General features: G+C 43.4%; 1 protein-coding gene across 2 annotated transcripts in view; it reads right to left on the bottom strand.

Annotated features, from left to right (window-relative positions):
* DMXL1 (Dmx like 1) overlaps positions 1-19,274 on the bottom strand; it is a 212,268-nt gene that overhangs the window by 129,631 nt on the left and 63,363 nt on the right. For both annotated transcript variants that reach the window (XM_040343979.1, XM_040343987.1), the window contains exons 5-11: positions 13,208-13,340; positions 12,663-12,729; positions 11,944-12,122; positions 8,455-8,641; positions 5,264-5,432; positions 2,962-3,174; positions 51-307 (exon numbers count right to left, since the gene is read on the bottom strand). In XM_040343979.1, the coding sequence (XP_040199913.1) occupies positions 51-307; positions 2,962-3,174; positions 5,264-5,432; positions 8,455-8,641; positions 11,944-12,122; positions 12,663-12,729; positions 13,208-13,340 (1,205 nt within the window). The remainder of the gene's footprint in view (positions 1-50; positions 308-2,961; positions 3,175-5,263; positions 5,433-8,454; positions 8,642-11,943; positions 12,123-12,662; positions 12,730-13,207; positions 13,341-19,274) is intronic.

Here is a 19,274-nt window from a genome sequence, read left to right as displayed (position 1 = left end):
ATAACTTGGGCTCCAAAACTTAGCTTCTGGTTTTGCTTGGCAATAATTACCTGCACTTGGCGAAACATTCCAGGCTGATACTCATCCAACCAGTCAACATGCCATACAAGCAAAGAGCCATCCACAGGATGGATACTAAAAAGCATGTCTGGATTCTTGTTCCATTCAGAAAGCAAGATTTCAATTTCATGATCAATAACAGATGATGGGAAGGACACACTACTGGAAGAATGTACAACAGGTTTTACCCCATTCACTTCCTTTTTCTCATTTGGCAATTTTGAATCGGCTTCTTCATTATCTTCATCTAAAAAAAAAAAAATTATCAACTATTAGCATTTATACATGCCAGTATGGATGTGCAACCTTTCTTGAAACAATGGCAGTACATATTTTCAAGGCAAAGTCTATTTAACCACTTGCTGGCCAGCCTATAGTAGTTTTACTACTACAGGGTGGCAGCTCTGCCACGTATCACGTTTTATCTACGTCATTCTGCACGTTTGCCTGCAGGGGTGGGCGTGGGCCAGCGATGGGCAGCTTCTGCTGTGATTTTTCATAGCAGAAGCTAATCTGTGGGTGCCGGGCACTTGATGGGGATTTGTAAACAAAGCAGAGTTCAGTTGTGTTCCTGCAAAGCCAGGACAAATGTTTTTTTCAGGTACAGAGCTGCATTCAATTGTCATAGGGACAGAAAGTGAGGTGAAATCTTCAAAACAGGGGAACAGACAGCAAAACAAATGTTACAGGGGGTGTAAAGCCTTCCCTATGCTATCCAAAAAAAAAATATATAAAATATTTTTTACAGATAAAGTTAGAGATAAAAAAAAAAAAAAAAAAAAAAAATGATGTACCTGTTGCGACTTACGAACAAACTTAAAGCGGTGGTTCACCCTAAAAACTACTTTTTCTTATTCCACTGCCCCCCCACATTACAATCCGATTAAGGCTCTTATTTTTTTCATGCTGTACATACCTTAGTACAGCATATTCACCCGTGCATCCGGGTTGCGAGTCCCGCGGGAGTGGGCGTTCCTCACATGTGTGTGATTGACGTTTTGCCCAAAAACGAGCTCCCCCCCGTCGCGTAAGCGGCGTCACGATTGGCGAAAGGAGCCGAACGGCGATGCGCATGCGCAGTATAGCCCCGACTCGCCGTTCGGCTCCTTTCGCCAACCGTGACGTGGCTTACGCGACGGGGGGGGAGCTCGTTTTTGGGCAAAACGTCAATCACCAGCATGTGAGGAACGCCCACTCCCGCGGAACTCGCAACCCGGATGCACGGGTGAATATGCTGTACTAAGGTATGCACAGCATGAAAAAAATAATAAGAGCCTTAATCGGATTGTAATGTGGGGGGGCAGTGGAATAAGAAAAAAGTAGTTTTTAGGGTGAACCACCCCTTTAAGAATGAACCTACAGACCCCATATAGTTTGTAACCTGGGGACCGCCTGTACCTCCCGATACCAATTACTGACACTTTTTTTTAATGTCATGTGACAGTGGCACCAACATGCAGCACTGATGATGCGTGGACTGCGTCAGTTTTTAATTTTTATTGCAATTCAATTTTTTTTTACAATTTTAACCTTTGAAAACGTATTATATCTTTTTTTTATTAGCCCTGTTGGGGGGGGGGGGGGGGCTTTGGTGATAATTATGGGGTCTGTCTGACATCTCCCCTTTGAGACAGAAAAAGGGACCGAGGACACACATTCCCTAGCTCCTTTTTCTGCCGCCTCAGCTGCACCGAAGATGAATGGACAGGAAACAGAGGCTCCCGTTCATTCATAAACTGAAGCCCTGTACACACGACCGGGATTCCGGGCGGTTTAAAGTCCTGCTCGGTTACTTTCCCCGTGTACACACAGGAGGTTTTCCCGTCTGGAAAACTGCGGAGAGAGCTTTGTCCGGGAATCTCGGCCGTGTGTATGCTCCCTTGCAGTGTTTCCCCATAAAAAAAAACTGCCGGGTTTAAAACCGACGGGAATCCCGACGGGAAAATAGAGAGCAGGTTCTCCATTTTTCTGCCAGGATTCCCGGCAAAAGGGCGAGGGAGCATACACACGTCCGGTTTTCCCGGCCAAAAGCTCTCTTGGCAGTTTTCCTGGCAGGAAAACCGGTCGTGTGTATGGGGCTTAAGGCATCATAAACACAGTTTACAATGCTCAGTTATGAATAGACAGAGTCAGAGATCACAGACTCTGTGCATTCAGAAAAGGAAGGTGCCGGGGGGGGGGGGGGGGCGAGGGCCAGAGGGGGACGGGGGAGTGGGCAAGAGGGGGACGGGGGAGGGCCAGAGGGGGGAAGAGGACCAGAGGGGGGGGGGGGAGGACAAGAGGGGGACGGGGGGGACGGGAGGGAGGGGAGAGAGGGCCAGAGGAGGACGAGGAAGGGGAGAGAGGGCCGGACGAGGAAGGGGATAGAGGGCCAGAGGAGGACGAGGAAGGGGAGAGAGGGCCAGAGGAAGGGGAGAGAGGGCCAGAGGACGACGAGGAAGGGGAGAGAGGGCCAGAGGGGGGGCCAGAGAGGAGGGCCAGAGGGCAATCAGGGATGATTGGTGCGGCGAGTTACAAGATTAAATAAAGCAGCCGAAAAGGAGGATAAGCGGCTGTCAGGGAGATCGGTGCTTGTGACTCCCCCCACCGCCGCACTGATTATCCCTGACTACCCAGGTATCGGGTCAAGCGTTGGCGCATTTGCACGAGTACAAGTACTCGTGAAAATGCTCGTATCGGCACCGATACCAGTATTGGCGCAACCCTAATCTGTACATGCTCATTTTAATTCAGAAAACGTAGATTCAATAAGACAAGGCTGTTTCTAAGGAGGGAAAGAGAAAACATGTATTATCTGTTTATGTGACCTGAATCAAAGCATATAATGAATTAACCCGACTATGTCAAGTAAATATGCTTATCATATTTATGCCCAGTGTTTTATGTGATAAGGCTACACACCTTCTTCTGAGTTCCCTTCTTCCTGGTTTGCTTCATCTATACAAGCCTCTGACGACTGCTGTTCCCAACTCTTCCTGAGCTGCTGAAGAAAGACCTCCATAGACAGAGAAAAATGTAACTCTTTGTTATTCAGCCAATGCACTACGAATGGTCCACTTTTTTCTTCTGTCTCACTGAGGCTCATTGATGAAATAGATGGAAGAAGAGGAATGTCTAAAGGGGATATACAGGAAAAATGATTCCAAACTAATATAAAACAGAACAAAGAAAAAAAAAAAACACCACACAGCTATAAAATGAAATAAAAATCTCCTGAGCACTTTTCATGAAGCTAAATTTTACTTAACGTAATATAAACTACAGGCAAAACTTTATTTTTTATTTTAGAGAGAATGGAGAGGGATTACAACACCCCGTCAGGGTTTTATAGCCGTCTGTGTTGCTGTTAGGGAGATTTTCCCTATATTTGTCTTGTTGACCATTATCACAAAAGGGGAATTTAAAATGTACAAGTTGGTCAGCAGAATGGGAATAAAAGGGAAATCAACCAATGGGGGACACTAGTTCTAATGACTACCATGGATTTCCCTCTCACTTTCTGTTGTGGCTATAAGATAGGAATTGTTGCCCAAGAAAAACCTGACAGGATTTTTATTGCATAGTTACATTGGTCCAGCTTGGACCAATGTAAGTATGCACATGCCATACCCAAGGGACCACTGTGAAAGCGGAGAATCACTCTAGCAATCTCTGATTCTACAGTGATTGCTGCCATCTGCTGGGTCTGGGGCTGATCAGCTTCCCTGCTGCATAGTAACCACAGTGGGCTGCCTGTTGGGCACAGACACACTTCACAGACCACCTTGCATTTTTCTCAATGATCACAAGGGTACAATCAAAGAATGGCTTTCATTTATTGAGAAAAATGCAGGTAATTCTGTGAATGCCGACTATGCCGAGCATACGAAATGGCCGGATCTAGGGGGGTGCTCGGGTGGGCCAAGTCCACCCCCACCCCCCGATTTCAGTTGAGGCCCCCGAAACTCCCCCCCCCCCAATGGAGTAGATATCTAATTTGCAAACTCTGCAAGGAAACAGTCTCTGCCATCTCTTTGTTGGATATTCACTGGTGTTCCGTTAGGAAATCCTCTCCCTCTCACAGCTGTGTGCTCTCCAGCAAGGTCCAGCGAATATTCCTTGCTCTCACCCAATCGCTTTAGCTGCCGGCACATCTGGCCTGCTCTCCGGACTCATCCGGCTCTCCTGAGCTGAACAGCCCAGGTGAAGAACTATCAATGCCACTTTCCTGCATATGCTGCTGAACTGCCACACTCCACCTCAAGGTTTCACTTTTTCTGAGGCGGTTCTGCCCCATTTAACTCCATTAAAAGTCCTCTGCACTTTCTTCTGCCATATTTTTAGAGACTAGAAAACTGTACATACCTGTCCCTCATCTCAGCCCTCAGCCCCCCCCCCCAAAATGCTGATGCATTTTTTGGCACAGGGTCACTTTTGGTAAAGATCACTGACATTTCTAAGACCGCTGCCCATACTGGTCCTGCCACCCCCGTGTATTGGTATAGTTGTGATCTTGCCTGCTCTTCCCCACTGACATTTGTAGAAGCCAAAGCGCCCCTTTCCTCACCTCTCCCCTCCAACCCAGCTGCTGTGCCCATATGGAAAAAGCTCTGCAGAGTACCCTGCTAGCAGTGACCCCTGTCTTTCACACTTTTGACCCCTGTCTTCTTCCCTATCAATTACTGTACACTCTCCTGCTGACATCCCATCCTTCGTCCTGCTGACCCCCTCTACACTGCCCTGCAAACAAACAGCCTCTGTACACTACCATACAAACTGCTAACCTCATTCTATGCCTTACTGATCCTTTGTACACTGCGCTGCTGAGCTCCCAACTTCTGCCCACCCCCCCGACATTTCTTACTGCATCCCAGCTTAAGACAGTCTGGCACTGGCGTATGACTCCCTGTTTACACTAGGCAGCTGCTTGGCACTGGGCCCAAAAGACAGTGGCGATCACTGAAGTAGGAAAGACTATTACAGGGATTATCTGCTTCTAAGCAGCGCCTTAGGTACAGCATATGCATATTTGCATTGGTCAAAGCTGGACCAACGTAACTATGCAAAAACATTAATAGATTTAAGGTAAAGACATATCTTCTAGAAAAGCACAGATATTAACTGCCCTAAAGAGTTTGCAACCATAAAACATAAGAGGCCACAGGTTTCCTACAGCTCTTGTCTAGCACAAATTTTCTTCTGTTAGGGTACAATTTTGCCTCACCTGTAGCAGGGTTGATGCTAGCTGCAATGTGAAAGTGACAAAGTGCGTTGCCATTATGGGGGGTGTTCCGATGTACATCGTGAGCGTCATGTTGATGAGGTGGATATCCTGTGTGTGCCACCAAGCATAATGATCTCTTCCTGCCTCTACGAAAATGCCTCAAGTTCAACTGTTTGGAAAACAAAATATGGCTCACTAATACTTCAAAAATGCAGTGGATTTAAAAAAAATATAGGGAAAGGGCAAAGGCATGTTCTGTATTGATTACAGAAATAAGATGTGCTACAGTATTTGGATTGTTTGCGTAAACCTGAACCACGACTTGCATTTATATTTGCATATTTTAAACAAGCACTAAAAGCACTCCAAAACAAGCCCTTATTCACCTCTATAGCCATAGGTATTGAAAAATTTGTTTTTACAAAAGGGACACTCAAATCGGAGAATCAGCAGAATCTTTGCAGCCTGCCAGCCCTCTAATGTAACAGCAGGGCAGGTTTCTAAGCGGTTATAAACCAACTGAAACATGATGGACTTAGGTTAGGGAGAGCTTGTTTTGTGCACATATTTAAGGCACATGTGCATTTTAGGTGCATTATGTCTGTGCGACACCTTTAAAAGGAGAAGTAGGGCAGAAGCTATTTTGGCTCTACTTCTCCTATTGATCACAGAAGTGCACTTAGTTCAGCACTTATGTGACCTGTCTTCAGCAGGCTAAAAGATCGTTGGACGACGTCACTCAGCCGGTCCAGGTTCTGGATCGATCCCAACTTCAGTAGGGGTCCAACCAGATATCTGGCTCGGCAGTAGGCTCAGCCTCTGGGAGAGGGAGACATCTGCCCCTGTCCCCTTCATAGCCCCGCATTCCAGTGAACTCTGGAGGGGCAGAGCAGAAAGCCAGTGACTGATTGTCACCAACTCTCTGCTCACTAAAGTTTGAGAACTGAGCAATGAGAGGTCTTTGATTGCTTAGTTCTTGGTGTAGAGCCAGCGGGGCACAGCTGCAGTATCGGATTGTTTTTCCCAACCCCATACTTCTCTTTCAATAACAAACCCCAGCTGCTGTATCAATAAATATCCCCTGATTTTTTGTAGAAAATCTAAAACAGTGCAGTGCGAATTAAATATGTGTAAGCATTATAATGTACACTCTCTTTTTTAAACAAAAGTGCTATAATCATGTCTCATAGCTAAACCCACATTGAGAAGTGTCACTCATACACAGAAGAGTGCCGATGGAGCCGTGTTCTTATAAAATCACTTAAACTGTAAATGTTGGTTCTGGAACAGCACTGCCAAATTTGAATGGATTGGTTTTATCTGCTTTTAATATATTTGAATAATCAACATTTTACAATGTTTTCCCTTCATCTTTTCTTGATTTCATGTATAGTACATATGGGCAAATTATGGTTTTGGAGAACTGGATATTCACAAGCAAGTATGATCCATAAGTCTTAAAAGAAGAAATCTAGCACTGCATGGGGCAGTTCTTCTTTAACCACTTCCTGCCAGGCCTATAGCCAAATAACGGCCGGGTGGTGGTTCAGTTATCCTGACTGGACGTCACATGACGTCCAGCAGGATAACAGCCGCCGCACGCCTGTGGGAGCACGCATCGCGGCTATCGGTGGTGCCGTGTGTCAGTCTGACACACCGCTACACCAATCTCGGTAAAGAGCCCCCGATGGAGGCTCTTTACCACATGATCAAGTGTGTCCAATCACGGCTGATCATAATGTAAACAGGAAGAGCTGTTGATCGGCTTCTCCTCACTCACGTCTGACAGACGTGAATAACGTAGAGTAGATCGGCAACTCTCCTGATGGGGGGGTCTGTGCCGATAGTTCATCAGCGCAGCCCCCCCTCGGATGCCCGTCTGTGCCGATAGTTCATCAGCGCAGCCCCCCCTCGGATGCCCGTCTGTGCCGATAGTTCATCAGCGCAGCCCCCCCTCGGATGCCCGCCCAGGACCACCAGTATGCCGCCCAGGACCACCAGGGATGGGCATCCACACTGGACCACCAGGTATGCCCCCTAGACCACCAGCGAAATGTCAATCTGTGCCAAGGCAGCTGCCAACCAGTGCCCACCAAAAATTCCTACCAGTGCCACCGGGGATGTATATCAGTGCCCAGTATCAATGCCCATAAGTGCCTATCAGTGCCATCCATAAGTACCCATCATTGCAGCCTTTCAGTGCCACCTATCAATGCCCAGTGCTGCATTTCAGTGCCACCTCATTGGTGACGCCTTATGAGTGCCTGTCAGCAAAGGAGAAAACATACTTATTTACAAAAATGTTATAATCGAAAAAAAAGGCAAAAAATGTTTTTCAACATTTTTGGTCTTTTTTTATTTTTTTTAAAGCTCTATTTGTTGGCACAAAATGATAAATTGGTTTGGGTACAGTGTAGCATGACCACGCAATTGTAATTTAAACCGCGACAGCGCTGAAAGCTGAAAATTGGCTTGGGCAGGAAGGGGGTGTAAGTGCCTGACATTGAAGTGGTTCAGGGTGAGTTCTCTGAGAATTGGGGAAGGATTTACACAAGATGGATTGAAGGTGGTATGCTGGGACGTTGTTGAAGGTTGAACTTTTGAGGTGACTGAAGATTGCACTGGAGAATTGTACCTAGCAATGCATTGACTGTTGGTGTATGCACTGCTTCCAACAGAGTTTTGCACCAAGGAGTTTTGCACAAAGATATTTTGTATTTTTCAAAGAATTATTTGTATTTGCATATTTCTATGTGTTAAGGATTTGGTGTCGGCAGAGTTTTGCATCAACAATTTTACACAAAAATATTTATTGTATTTTGCACAGGACTGTTGGTATTTGTACATTATTATATGTATGTATACAAGATGTTTTAGGAAACCTTATGAGCACTAATTATAGCACTTTAGTTTAAAGAGATATCTGTAAGCATTATAATGCTTACAGATAATTAGCACTGTATTATTTTTATACATTTTGTTGGTGTCATTTAAAGCAGTTGTAAAGGATACATTTTGTTTTAATAAAATAATAAACATGTTGTTATTTGTTCCTGCTCTGTGCAATGGTATTGTACAGAAATTCCAAGCCACTTGCTATAGGGGCACACCCACAGGCTCAGTGTGCATCCTTAGACTTATACACTCAGTCACTTGAATACTTAAAATAAGAAGTTCCTTAATGTGCATACCTCTATTGCACTCTGTACTCGCTCTTTATTTGAAGGGTTTCTTTTGAAATTATTTAAGCCATCTGGCTCAACCTTTTGATTGAACCCATCTCCACATAACAGGCTATCATTGGGCAGTAGTGTCTCTGTCCACAAACGGCAAATGTTGTCCTTGCAGCATGTCAGAAGAACGTTACACACAGATCCTCTGTATAATAAAAAATTAACACAAAACAAAACAAAAAAAAAAAAAAACACATTAACCAAGCACTGCAGTACAAATCAAGTATTATTACAGTGTTTATCGGCGTATAACGCGCACCCCAATTTTAGGAGGGAATTTTCTGGAAAAACTACAGTTATTTATAATCACAAACTTTTTATGAATTCTTAAAATTACTTCTTATCCTCCCCTCTAGACTTTCATGATGTCACAAAAAATAAGCAGAATTTATTTTACCCGACACCTGTAGCGCGGCTTGGGGCTTCAGCATTCTCATTCTGTGGTGAAGGGGAGGGTGAGGAAACCTAAACGCAGGCAGAGCAGCAGCGCTGGCCGAGACTGTAGCACTGTCCGAGACTGTAGCGCGTACCTATGGCATACCTCGGAGGGGAACGAGCGCCCGCCGGAAAACACTGCCAGAAATCACAGAGCCGCCATCTCCACTCGGCTCTCACGTCACACACGCACACGCCTCCGCCATCGGCATTGAACCATCTCCTGTGACAGACAGAACACTGGTTCAATGCGTATGTGACGTGACAGCCGAGAGGAGATGATGGCTCGGTGATTTCCGGCGGGCGCTCGTCCCCCTCCTTCCACTCCGAGGTATGCTATCGGCGTATAGTGCGCACCCGTGATTTTCCCCCTATTTTCAGGGGAAAAAAGTGCGCGTTATACGCCGATAAATACGGTAGATTTCTATAGAAAAATATCTATGATTATAACAAAGTGACATGCTTATTTACTAATGAGCACTTGTAATAAACCGGATTTGCACCATTACTTTGTTATACTTTTACTTACTTGTGTTCTATTACAGTCAGAACAAAAAGTACTATTGTGCTGTAAAGCCAATTTAATTAATTAATTTCTGAACCCAAAGCCAACAAAACATTAACAAACTAACATCATAAGTGCTGGAAGGAATATATGAAAGAAGAGTAAAAGCTTTGATCATTGCCCGGATGATCATTTACTGCCCAGTTCAGCCTTCACTGATCCTGTGTGCACCGGTCACATGACTGTAAAAAACATATTTGCAAAAACAGAGGGAATAAACTTGCCTTTCCAGCAGCAGTTTTGTCAAAAGACCACTTCACTGCTCCCCAGCTGCAGTAAACAATTGATTAGTCATACCTGTTTCCCCTGCCAAACACTATGGTTCCTCCCAGCTCCTCATGCATCCTTGTAGTGATGTAAAAGTTGTGGATGAGAAAACACAGTATAGGGAGTAGGTATTCCATACAAATGACTGGTAGGGGGAACAGTGAAGAGGCAGCATATCCCAACAAGCCATCTGAAAGGCAAGTATACAATTTTCTCTCCTCTTATACAGGTATTCTTTTACATACAAACTCAACTCTTTGCTGACAGGGTCACTAATATTGTTTACTTTCTGCTATAAAATACACTATATTACCAAAAGTATTGGGATATCTGCCTTTAGACGTACATGAACTTTAATAGCATCCCAGTCTTTGTCCATAAAGACATGTATGAGCGAGTTTGGGGTGGAGGAACTTGACTGGCCTGTAAAGAGTCCTGACCTCAACCCAACAGAATGCCTTTGGGATGAATAAGAGCAGAGACTGCGAGCCAGGCCTTCTCGTCCACATCAGTGCCTGACCTCACAAATGCGCTTCTGGAAGAATGATCAAACATTCCCATAGACACACTCCAGAACCTTGTGGACAGCCTTCCCAGAAGACTTGAAGCTGTTATAGCTGCAAAGGATGGGCCAACTCAATATTGAACGCCATGGACTTGAACGTCATTAAAAGTTCATGTGCGCGTAAAGGCAGGCGTCACAATATTTTTGTTAAAATAGTGCGTGCGTGTGTGTGTTCTTTGCCTTTGCCATAAAAGGCCAGATTTGTGGAGCTCACAACCAATCGTTGTCCTGTGGACAGATTCTCCCACCTGAGATGTGGATCTCTGCAGCTCTTCCAGAGTTACCATGGTCCTCTTGGCGGCTTCTCCGGTTAATGCTGTCCTTCCTCAGCCTGTCAGTTTAGGTGGACGGCCATGTCTTGGTAGGTTTGAAGTTGTGCCATACTCTTTCCATTTTCGGATGATGGATTGAACAGTGCTCCGGGAGATGTTCAAAGCTTGGGATTTTTTTTTTAATAACCTAACCCCGCTTTAAACTTCTCCACAGATTTATCCCTGACCTGTCTGGTGTGTTTCTTGGTTTTCACAATGCTGTTTGTTCACCAAGGTTCTCTAGCAAACATCTGAGGGCTTCACAGAACAGCTGCATTTATACTGAGATTTAATTACACACGTCAACTCTATTTACTAATTATGTGACTTCTGAAGGCAATTGGTTCCACTAGATTTTCATTAGGAGTATCGGAGTAAAGGGGGCCAAATACAAATGTACGCCACACTATTCAGATATTTATTTGTAAAAACATTTATCATTTTCCTTCTACTTCATAATTATGTGCCACTTTGTATTGGTCCATCATAAAAAAAAATAAAAAAAAAATACATTTACATTTTTGGTTGTAACATGACAAAATGTGGAAAATTTCTGGGAGGATGAACACTTTTTCATAGTATTGTTATCTGTGGAAATATGTATCTAGTTATACAGTCATAAATGCTGGAATCCAAAATGCCATTTCAGAAAAGGTCCACTAATATCGAAAAGTAAAGTCTCGTTCCCCCCCCCCCCCTTTAAAAACAACTAAAATGTTATACTTGCCTGCTCCGTTGTAGTGGATTTACACATAGTAGCCCGTATCCTCCTCTTCTCGGGTCCCTCTTCTGTGATACGGGCCCCACCCTCCTGTTGAGTGCCCCCACAGCAAGCGGCTTGCTATGGGGGGCACCCAAGCTGAGTCAAAGTTTCCTGTGTCCATTCAAACAAGGAGACCTGACCAGGCCCCATCCCCTCTCTTTCCTGATTGGCTAGCCGACTTTTACAGCAGCGGGAGCCAATGGCACCACTGCTGTTTCTCAGCCAACCAGGAGGGATTAGCTCAGACGGCAAATACACTTGTGGATAGAGAGGGACCTCATAAGTGTTGGGGGGGGGGGGGGGTTTATCTTAATGAAGATAATGCAACAAGATGAAAACTTTTGCCCAACCACTTTAAGATAAATAAAGTATGGTCATCATCTAATTACACTTTTTGACACTTTTTTGCAGTGGAATTCTGATGGGGCTATTACAATCTCATAATTATCTACCCTACAGCTAGACCGATACACAATCCAGATGATACACGGTAAAATTCAGATATATTAACCAAAAAATATGCTTTACAGAATATACTGACCGAGGCATGAATTTACTTGTTTTTCGCCAAGAAAATCCATTTACTGCTCTAGGGTGAGCAAGATAGATGAAAGAAAAGTCTACTTCTCCTTGACCTTCTTTCTCTGGACTTGTAAGAGGAGATGTAACTGCAGAATGCCAGCTTTCGGTATTGTACCAAACCTTAACCAGGCAGTCATCCTGTAGGAAGAAATTGAGAACAGCGTGCAGGTGAAGAAAAGAAAAAATATTGAGACTTAGGCCACATGCACACTGGGCGTTCTTTTACACTGCCCCTAGGGGCATCTGGTGTTTTTTTTTTTATTCTGCCTCTAAATGCCCCTGCATGTTAGCCAATGTATCCATGCACACATAGGCATTTAGAGGAGAGTCAAACCTTTCTTCTGCCAAAACACCGTTGCCAGAAGGAAGAGAGAGATGGGCACATGCCCTGTGCGCATGATGCCTTATGAGCAGTGTCCAAAAAATCTGATCAGTGCATAGTGACTAGTATTCTACTGATAGCTGTAGTGATACAATACTAGCATGACAAAATAAGATTTAATTGGCTGAAAAGAAAAAACATTTTTGTAACTGAGCCAACTTGTGGATTTAGTGGGCAAATAAAAAGTACAATATAAAAGTGGAGTGGTTTACTCTTCTTACATAGTAAACAGGACAAGTATACCTCCTTAAAAATTTTTTAAAAATAAATAGAAAAGCACATAATGAGCCAATTACCTTGCCAGCAGTAGCAAAAAATTCTCCATCAGGGGAAAATTTCATTAAATGCACAGAAAACGCTGTTCTGAAAGGCGAAATGTTGAAAAGATTAAGTATGTGACAAATGTAAACCTACCAATTGTGTTTTAATATTATATCCCTGGAGCAAACCCATCAGTTCAGAACAAGTAATCAAACAAATTGACATACAGAGCCAAAGACAATTCTACGACCAAACTGGAGAAGAGTACATGTTAGCAATGAAAAAAACACTCAACTAAATACGAGACCGGCAATATGTAGCTATTAACCAGCTAGGTTGGTAAACATCTACATGTTCATATTTGTTGGTACATTCTGTCACAATGTAACTTCATCATTTGGATGAGAATACATACTGTATTTACTTATAAGCCACCTAGCAATACTGATTCAAGTGGTCCAGCTGAGAAAAGAGGCATGCACAAATAACAATTGGCAAAAATCAGCAATAGCAATTTCATGGGATGCTCCACTGTACATAACACACATGCAGGTTATACTAAAAACTTATTACATTTTACCTGCACTGCCAGACACATTTCCAGTTTGCAAAGTCTGCATCTGTGTTTTCCTGACCGTCCTCATTGGATCGTTTGTCCAAAGAAGTACTAGACCATAGCTGTAGGCTGCTTGATCCAGTTAGTAGGCGTGTACCTAAAATAATAGTGAAACGATTATATATACACTGTACTTAGGCGGAAAAAAAGATAAATCAGTAATCTGTTTTTGTGTTCAGAATTACTACTCCCCAGATCGCCTCACTGCAAACTAGTTAAGAGTGATGATGTTGCCGAGGTAGAAAATACCTGGCAGTGTACAATTGTGTACATCCTACGTCTCAATGAACAACATCACAATTCCTGTTACAAAAAATAAATAAAAAATCTTGCAATTGGAAACACCATACCTTGGCAAGGTACAATCAATGTACATCTTTTTGAAATACCTGAAAATATTAATTAGGCTTAACAAACTGCTGATCAGTGCTTGAGCTATTTCATGAGTCTAGTAAAGTGCAAATAAAAAAGCCAACTTTATTTTCATGTACTTCATGTATCCCCAGTGTTGTGCGCGGCTGCAGTTCTCATCGCCCCCTCACCTTGCTCTCACAGGCTGCACCGATAGCAGTGAGAGCCATTGACTCTTGCTGCTGTCAATCAAATGCTGAGAGGAGGGAGAATGGGGCATGGCCAATCCTATGGATGCACACAGCCTGGCTCGGGAGCACTCCTGCACATGTGCCCCCATATCAAGTGGCTTGCTATGGGAGGAAACGCAAAAGCGAAGGAGCAGAGGGAATGGGGGGGGGGGGGGAACCCCAGAATAGGAGCACAGAGCAGGTAAGTTTAGTCTTAATCTTGTTTTATTTTAATAATAAAAATAAATAAAAGGTTTACAATCACTTTAACGAAGTTCAAAATGTGTGCCACAATCTTAGATATCTAGTGCACGGTGAGCAATACTACAAAGCCATGCTGTAATTGTAGAAAGGATTCATAGGTGCCACTGCTAAACAACCAAACATACATCATGAGCATACCATACATGATAGTACTTAAAGGGGTTGTAAAGATAAAACAAAAAAACAAAAAAATCCCTAAATAGCTTCCTTTACCTTAGTGCAGTCTTCCTTCACTTACCCCATCCTTCTATTTTGCTTTTAAATGTCCTTATTTCTTCTGAGAAATCCTCACTTCCTGTTCTTCTGTCTGTAACTCCACACAGTAATGCAAGACTTTCTCCCTGGTGTGGAGAAAGCCTCTTGAGGGGGGAGGGGGCAAGCAGGAGGGTCAGGACACTCTCTACTTTGCAGATAGAGAAAGGAGCTGTGTGTTAGTGAGCGTCCTGACACTCCTGCTCGCCACCTCAAGAGGCTTTCTCCACACCAGGGAGAGAGCCTTGCATTACTGTGTGGAGTTACAGACAGAAGAACAGGAAGTGAGGATTTCTCAGAAGAAATAAGGGCATTTAAAAGCAAAATCGAAGAATGAGGTAAGTGAAGGAGGACTGTACCAAGGTAAAGGAAGCTATTTAGGGAAAAAAATGTTTCCTTTACAACACCTTTAAACAGATTTAATCCTTTCAGCAACAGGTTAAACCACAGGAGCTTGTTGGGTGACCTGGACTGGGTTAACAGTTCTCCATTGCAGTGTGTTGCATTAATTTGCACTGCGTTAAGACTAAGGATGGGCTCAGGTGTGTTCGCAGCTGTGCAGCCGCGGATCGGGAAAAGTCTCACTGCCTGTGATTAGAGCCGCGCAGTGTAATGTTTCCTGGTGGGCTCAGGCAAGTGGAGCTGCGAACACGCTTGAGCTCATCTTTAGTTAAGACAGCCCATATAATTGTGTTTCCAATACAAAGGAATACACAACGCACGTTTGGTGTTGCTAGAAAAAAAAAAAAAAAAAAAAAAAAAAAAAAGCATAGAAACTAAAGTTTAAAAAAAAAAACAAGAGAGATACTATATTTTGAAGAGATCAGAATGAGACAAGCTTTTGGTTTATACGGAATGAATGACTAAAACAGAATGTGGCAAACATTGAAAAAAGAAAGCAATAAAAGACAACTTGGCCTTAGAGGGATAGTTTAAATGAAAAAGCCATATCTCAAGTCGGCAAACAGGGACAAGGTTTAGGCCAAACATGAGTTTGAGGCAAACCCAATCCATTTGCTGTTTACAGACAATACACAGACGAATGCCTGATTCTACTGCCATAGCAACGATACCAATATTGAGTTGGCCTTTGAACGCTGTACATGGTCAGATTTTTTTTCTCTAAACAGTGCGGATGAACGAATCCCTATGATAGGCTATTGTATTCTGACAGCTGCCAGTGGGGGCTGTCAGAATTCCCAAGCAGTGGCGGCATTTGACTGTATGCAACCACTGTGTGGTCCAAAATTTTCAGCAAGCCCAATTAACTTTTGTGTAATGTCCTGGGCTGACAGGACCACCAGAAATAGAAGAGGAAGCACTGGTCCTGTTCAGCAGTAAAAATCTTGAATGCTTTATTGGATATAGTAACAAAAAGACACCAACACCGCTCCATCAGGAAAATTGTTGACATATTTCACACAAAAGTAACTGGTATGACAAAGCACTGAATGCGCAAAACAAGTCAATGGTTTTCCAGTTGAAGCTATGATCGTCTTTTTGTTACTACATCCCAGCAGTCTCCAAACTTTCAAAACAAAAGGGTTTACTGTCCTTCAGACTGTAGGGGGCATTGGGAGTAGTAAATGCCCCATCCTTGGTGTCCTAGGGCCTCATTGTTGGTGTCATTGGCAGGAACTCTGCTCCATCATTGGGGTCATTGGTAAAAAATTGTGCCCCATTGTTTCCATGAGAGGAGTTGTGCGTCGCCCAGGTCGTGAATCCAGAATGGATCCAAAGGAAACGGAGGGATGGGGGCGGGCTCATCTATCTACTGATGATCCACAGGGAAGCACACGCGGGGAATCCTACGTGTGCAGCCCTGAGCTCCATTCCCTGATCCCACAGAGCCCGATCATGTGGGGAAGACGGCCCGCCTCGATCCCCCAGCCAATTCAAGCAAATGGGGAGGGAGGAGGGGAGAGGAGAGGGGGCGTGAACACACATTGGTTGTGCGTCAGGTATGCTGCGTTCCAAGACGGCAGATCACTGAGCACCAGGGATGAGAAGACCCGAAAGTCCAACCCCAACCCCGGGCTTCCTCCGTTCCTCCTGGACCGGAACTTTAACCGCACAATTTTAAGATAAAAAACGATTACATTTCCTTGAATGGCTTAGACGCTGAGATGAAGATAAAGATAGATAGATAGATAGATAGATAGATAGATAGATAGATAGATAGATAGATAGATAGATAGAACAGACCAAAAGTTTGGACACACCTTGTCATTCAAAGAGTTTTCTTTATTTTCATGACTATGAAAGTTGCAGATTCACACTGAAGGCATCAAAACTATGAACTAACACATGTGGAATTATACATAACAAAAAAGTGTAAAAACTGAAAATATATTTCATATTCTAGGATCTTCAAAGTAGCCACCTTTTGCTTTGATTACTGCTTTGCACACTCTTGGCATTCTCTTGATGAGATTCAAGAGGTAGTCACCTGGCGCAGCACCCCATCACTCTCCTTCGTGGTCAAATAGCCCTTACACAGCCTGGAGGTGTGTTTGGGGTCATTGTCCTGTTGAAAAATAAATGATGGTCCAACTAAACGCAAACCGGATGGAATAGCATGGCGCTGCAAGATGCTGTGGTAGCCATGCTGGTTCAGTATGCCTTCAATTTTGAATAAATCCCCAACAGTGTCACCAGCAAAGCACCCCCACACCATCACACCTCCTCCTCCATGCTTCCCGGTGGGAACCAGACAAGTAGAGTCCATCTGTTCACCTTTTCTGCGTCGCACAAAGACACAGGGGTTGGAATCAAAGATCTCAAGTTTGGACTCATCAGACCAAAGCACAGATTTCCACTGGTCTAATGTCCATTCCTTGTGTTCTTTAGCCCAAACAAGTCTCTTCTGCTTGTTGCCTTTCTTTAGCAGTGGTTTCCTAGCAGATATTCTACCATGAAGACCTGATTCACACAGTCTCATCTTAGCAGTTCTAGAGATGTGTCTGCTGCAAAAGGTGGCTACTTTGAAGAACCTAGAATATGAAATATATTTTCAGTTGTTTCACACTTTTTTGTTATGTATAATTCCACATGTGTTAATTCATAGTTTTGATGCCTTCAGTGGGAATCTACAATTTTCATAGTCATGAAAATAAAGAAAACTCTTTGAATGAGAAGGTGTGTCCAAACTTTTGGTCTGTACTATATATATATATACACACACACACACACACACACACACACACACACACACACACACACACACACCATACAAAACTTTATGTAGCTGCGCATAATTGGTTTAAACGATATGGTAACGCTAGTAATGTATTTTCAAAACTTGGTTCTAACACTAACACTATCTCAAGTGCTGTTTTCTTCGAGTGCTACTTTAAAAAGGCCCTGACGAAGCGGGGTCACCCCTGAAACGCGGAAGAAATACTTTTGATATTTCTGACCAGGATCTACACACTCTGGACCAAAGAAATGGTAACACTAACTTGTTTCAAATTGTAAAAAAGATTTCCATCCAAGGATGGTAAATAAACTTTTTTTCTACATTGTTTTAAACTATGGTAAAGCTCATTCATGTGTCTTAAACCCCACCGAGTCACATTTAAAGTCCCATGGTACTTTTTTGAATGTTTATATTCTGCAGGGATGGTGACTCCGTACAGTTATAATCCTCTCACGTATACCCCTACCCCCATATACTATAGACCATGCTGGCACCCAGAGATACAGCAGCACATTATCTTGGCGACTTAAGCCCACCTGGAGCAGTGTACACCCAGCTCTCTTCTCCACCTGACTGGACCACCAATTGAGCATAACTGTCTAAAACTCGCTCAGCTCATGGCCAGTTTTTTTTGCCATTATTCAGAGTACAATTGTGCTGCTAAATATTATTGCATGACAAAGATTTCCTCTTCTTCCTCCTTCCAGGTACATAGCCACTCACTCTATATGACAGCAGATCATTTTTATGAAGAGATTAGGAATAGTAGCCTCTATATTTTCACAGTACATGTTTATGAAAAAGAAAGCTCAACTATTTTTGGTTTGAGTAACAATGAAAACAATCCTAAAAATTGATATAGCGTCTTAGATATGGTCGCTGCATTCATTTTCATTTTTTTCACCTGGTGATCAGGCCAGAAGTCTTAATTTTTCAACTTAACTTAGCAGATGAAGGTATCCAGACAAAGTAGCACCAAGCCTAGGTTCACACTAACGTAGTATAACAAAACTATTTAATGGCATAAATAATTGACTAAAGAAGTGTGACTTTGGAGTGTGACTTTGATGCAGTTTTATTGCAACTTTACACTCTAGGGATCAAATAGATGGGAACGGTGACCTTTAAATCAACGGGATGTGACTTTTTATGTGACTTTATGTGTCCAAAGTCGCATTACAAGTGGCACTAGTGGAAAACATAGCTTTAGTGTGGTTGCCTGCTACCCCACAGCACTTCCAGCTAAACTGAGAGCCTCCCGTCCACCTCCCTTCTCCTGTGCACAGCAATACTGTATATGTACCCTGCAACCCCCCGTCCTGTGTGGATGAGGCTTTTTATTTCCTAATTTTCTCTTGAATTAAGATGTACAATGAGAGAAGACTGGGCAGGAACCTATGATCAGCTCCTCCCATCCTGTATACGCCCACTGGCTACACAGAACAGTGTCCCTCCCAGGAAGTGATGTCGGTCACTAGCTTTCAGGAACCACACCTACTGGATGATTTTAGCCTCAGAAGGAAGTAGATTCGAAGTCATGTGACGGCACTGTATTCTGCGAAATAAGTAGAAAAACTGGGATTTTTTTCCCCATTTTGAGACATAAGGCTGAACTTATCTCACATTAATGATTGCAGGGGAGAATTTAAGTTTTAATTTTAGTTAGGGTGGACTTCCACTTTAATGTTTCCCAATGGTAGCCTGTAATCTAAGCTGCGTAGTGACCAGGGCAAAA

The sequence above is a fragment of the Rana temporaria genome, chromosome 1, assembly GCF_905171775.1.
Source record: "Rana temporaria chromosome 1, aRanTem1.1, whole genome shotgun sequence".
Taxonomy (NCBI): Eukaryota; Metazoa; Chordata; class Amphibia; order Anura; family Ranidae; genus Rana; species Rana temporaria.
This window is presented reverse-complemented; position numbering and strand designations above follow the sequence as displayed.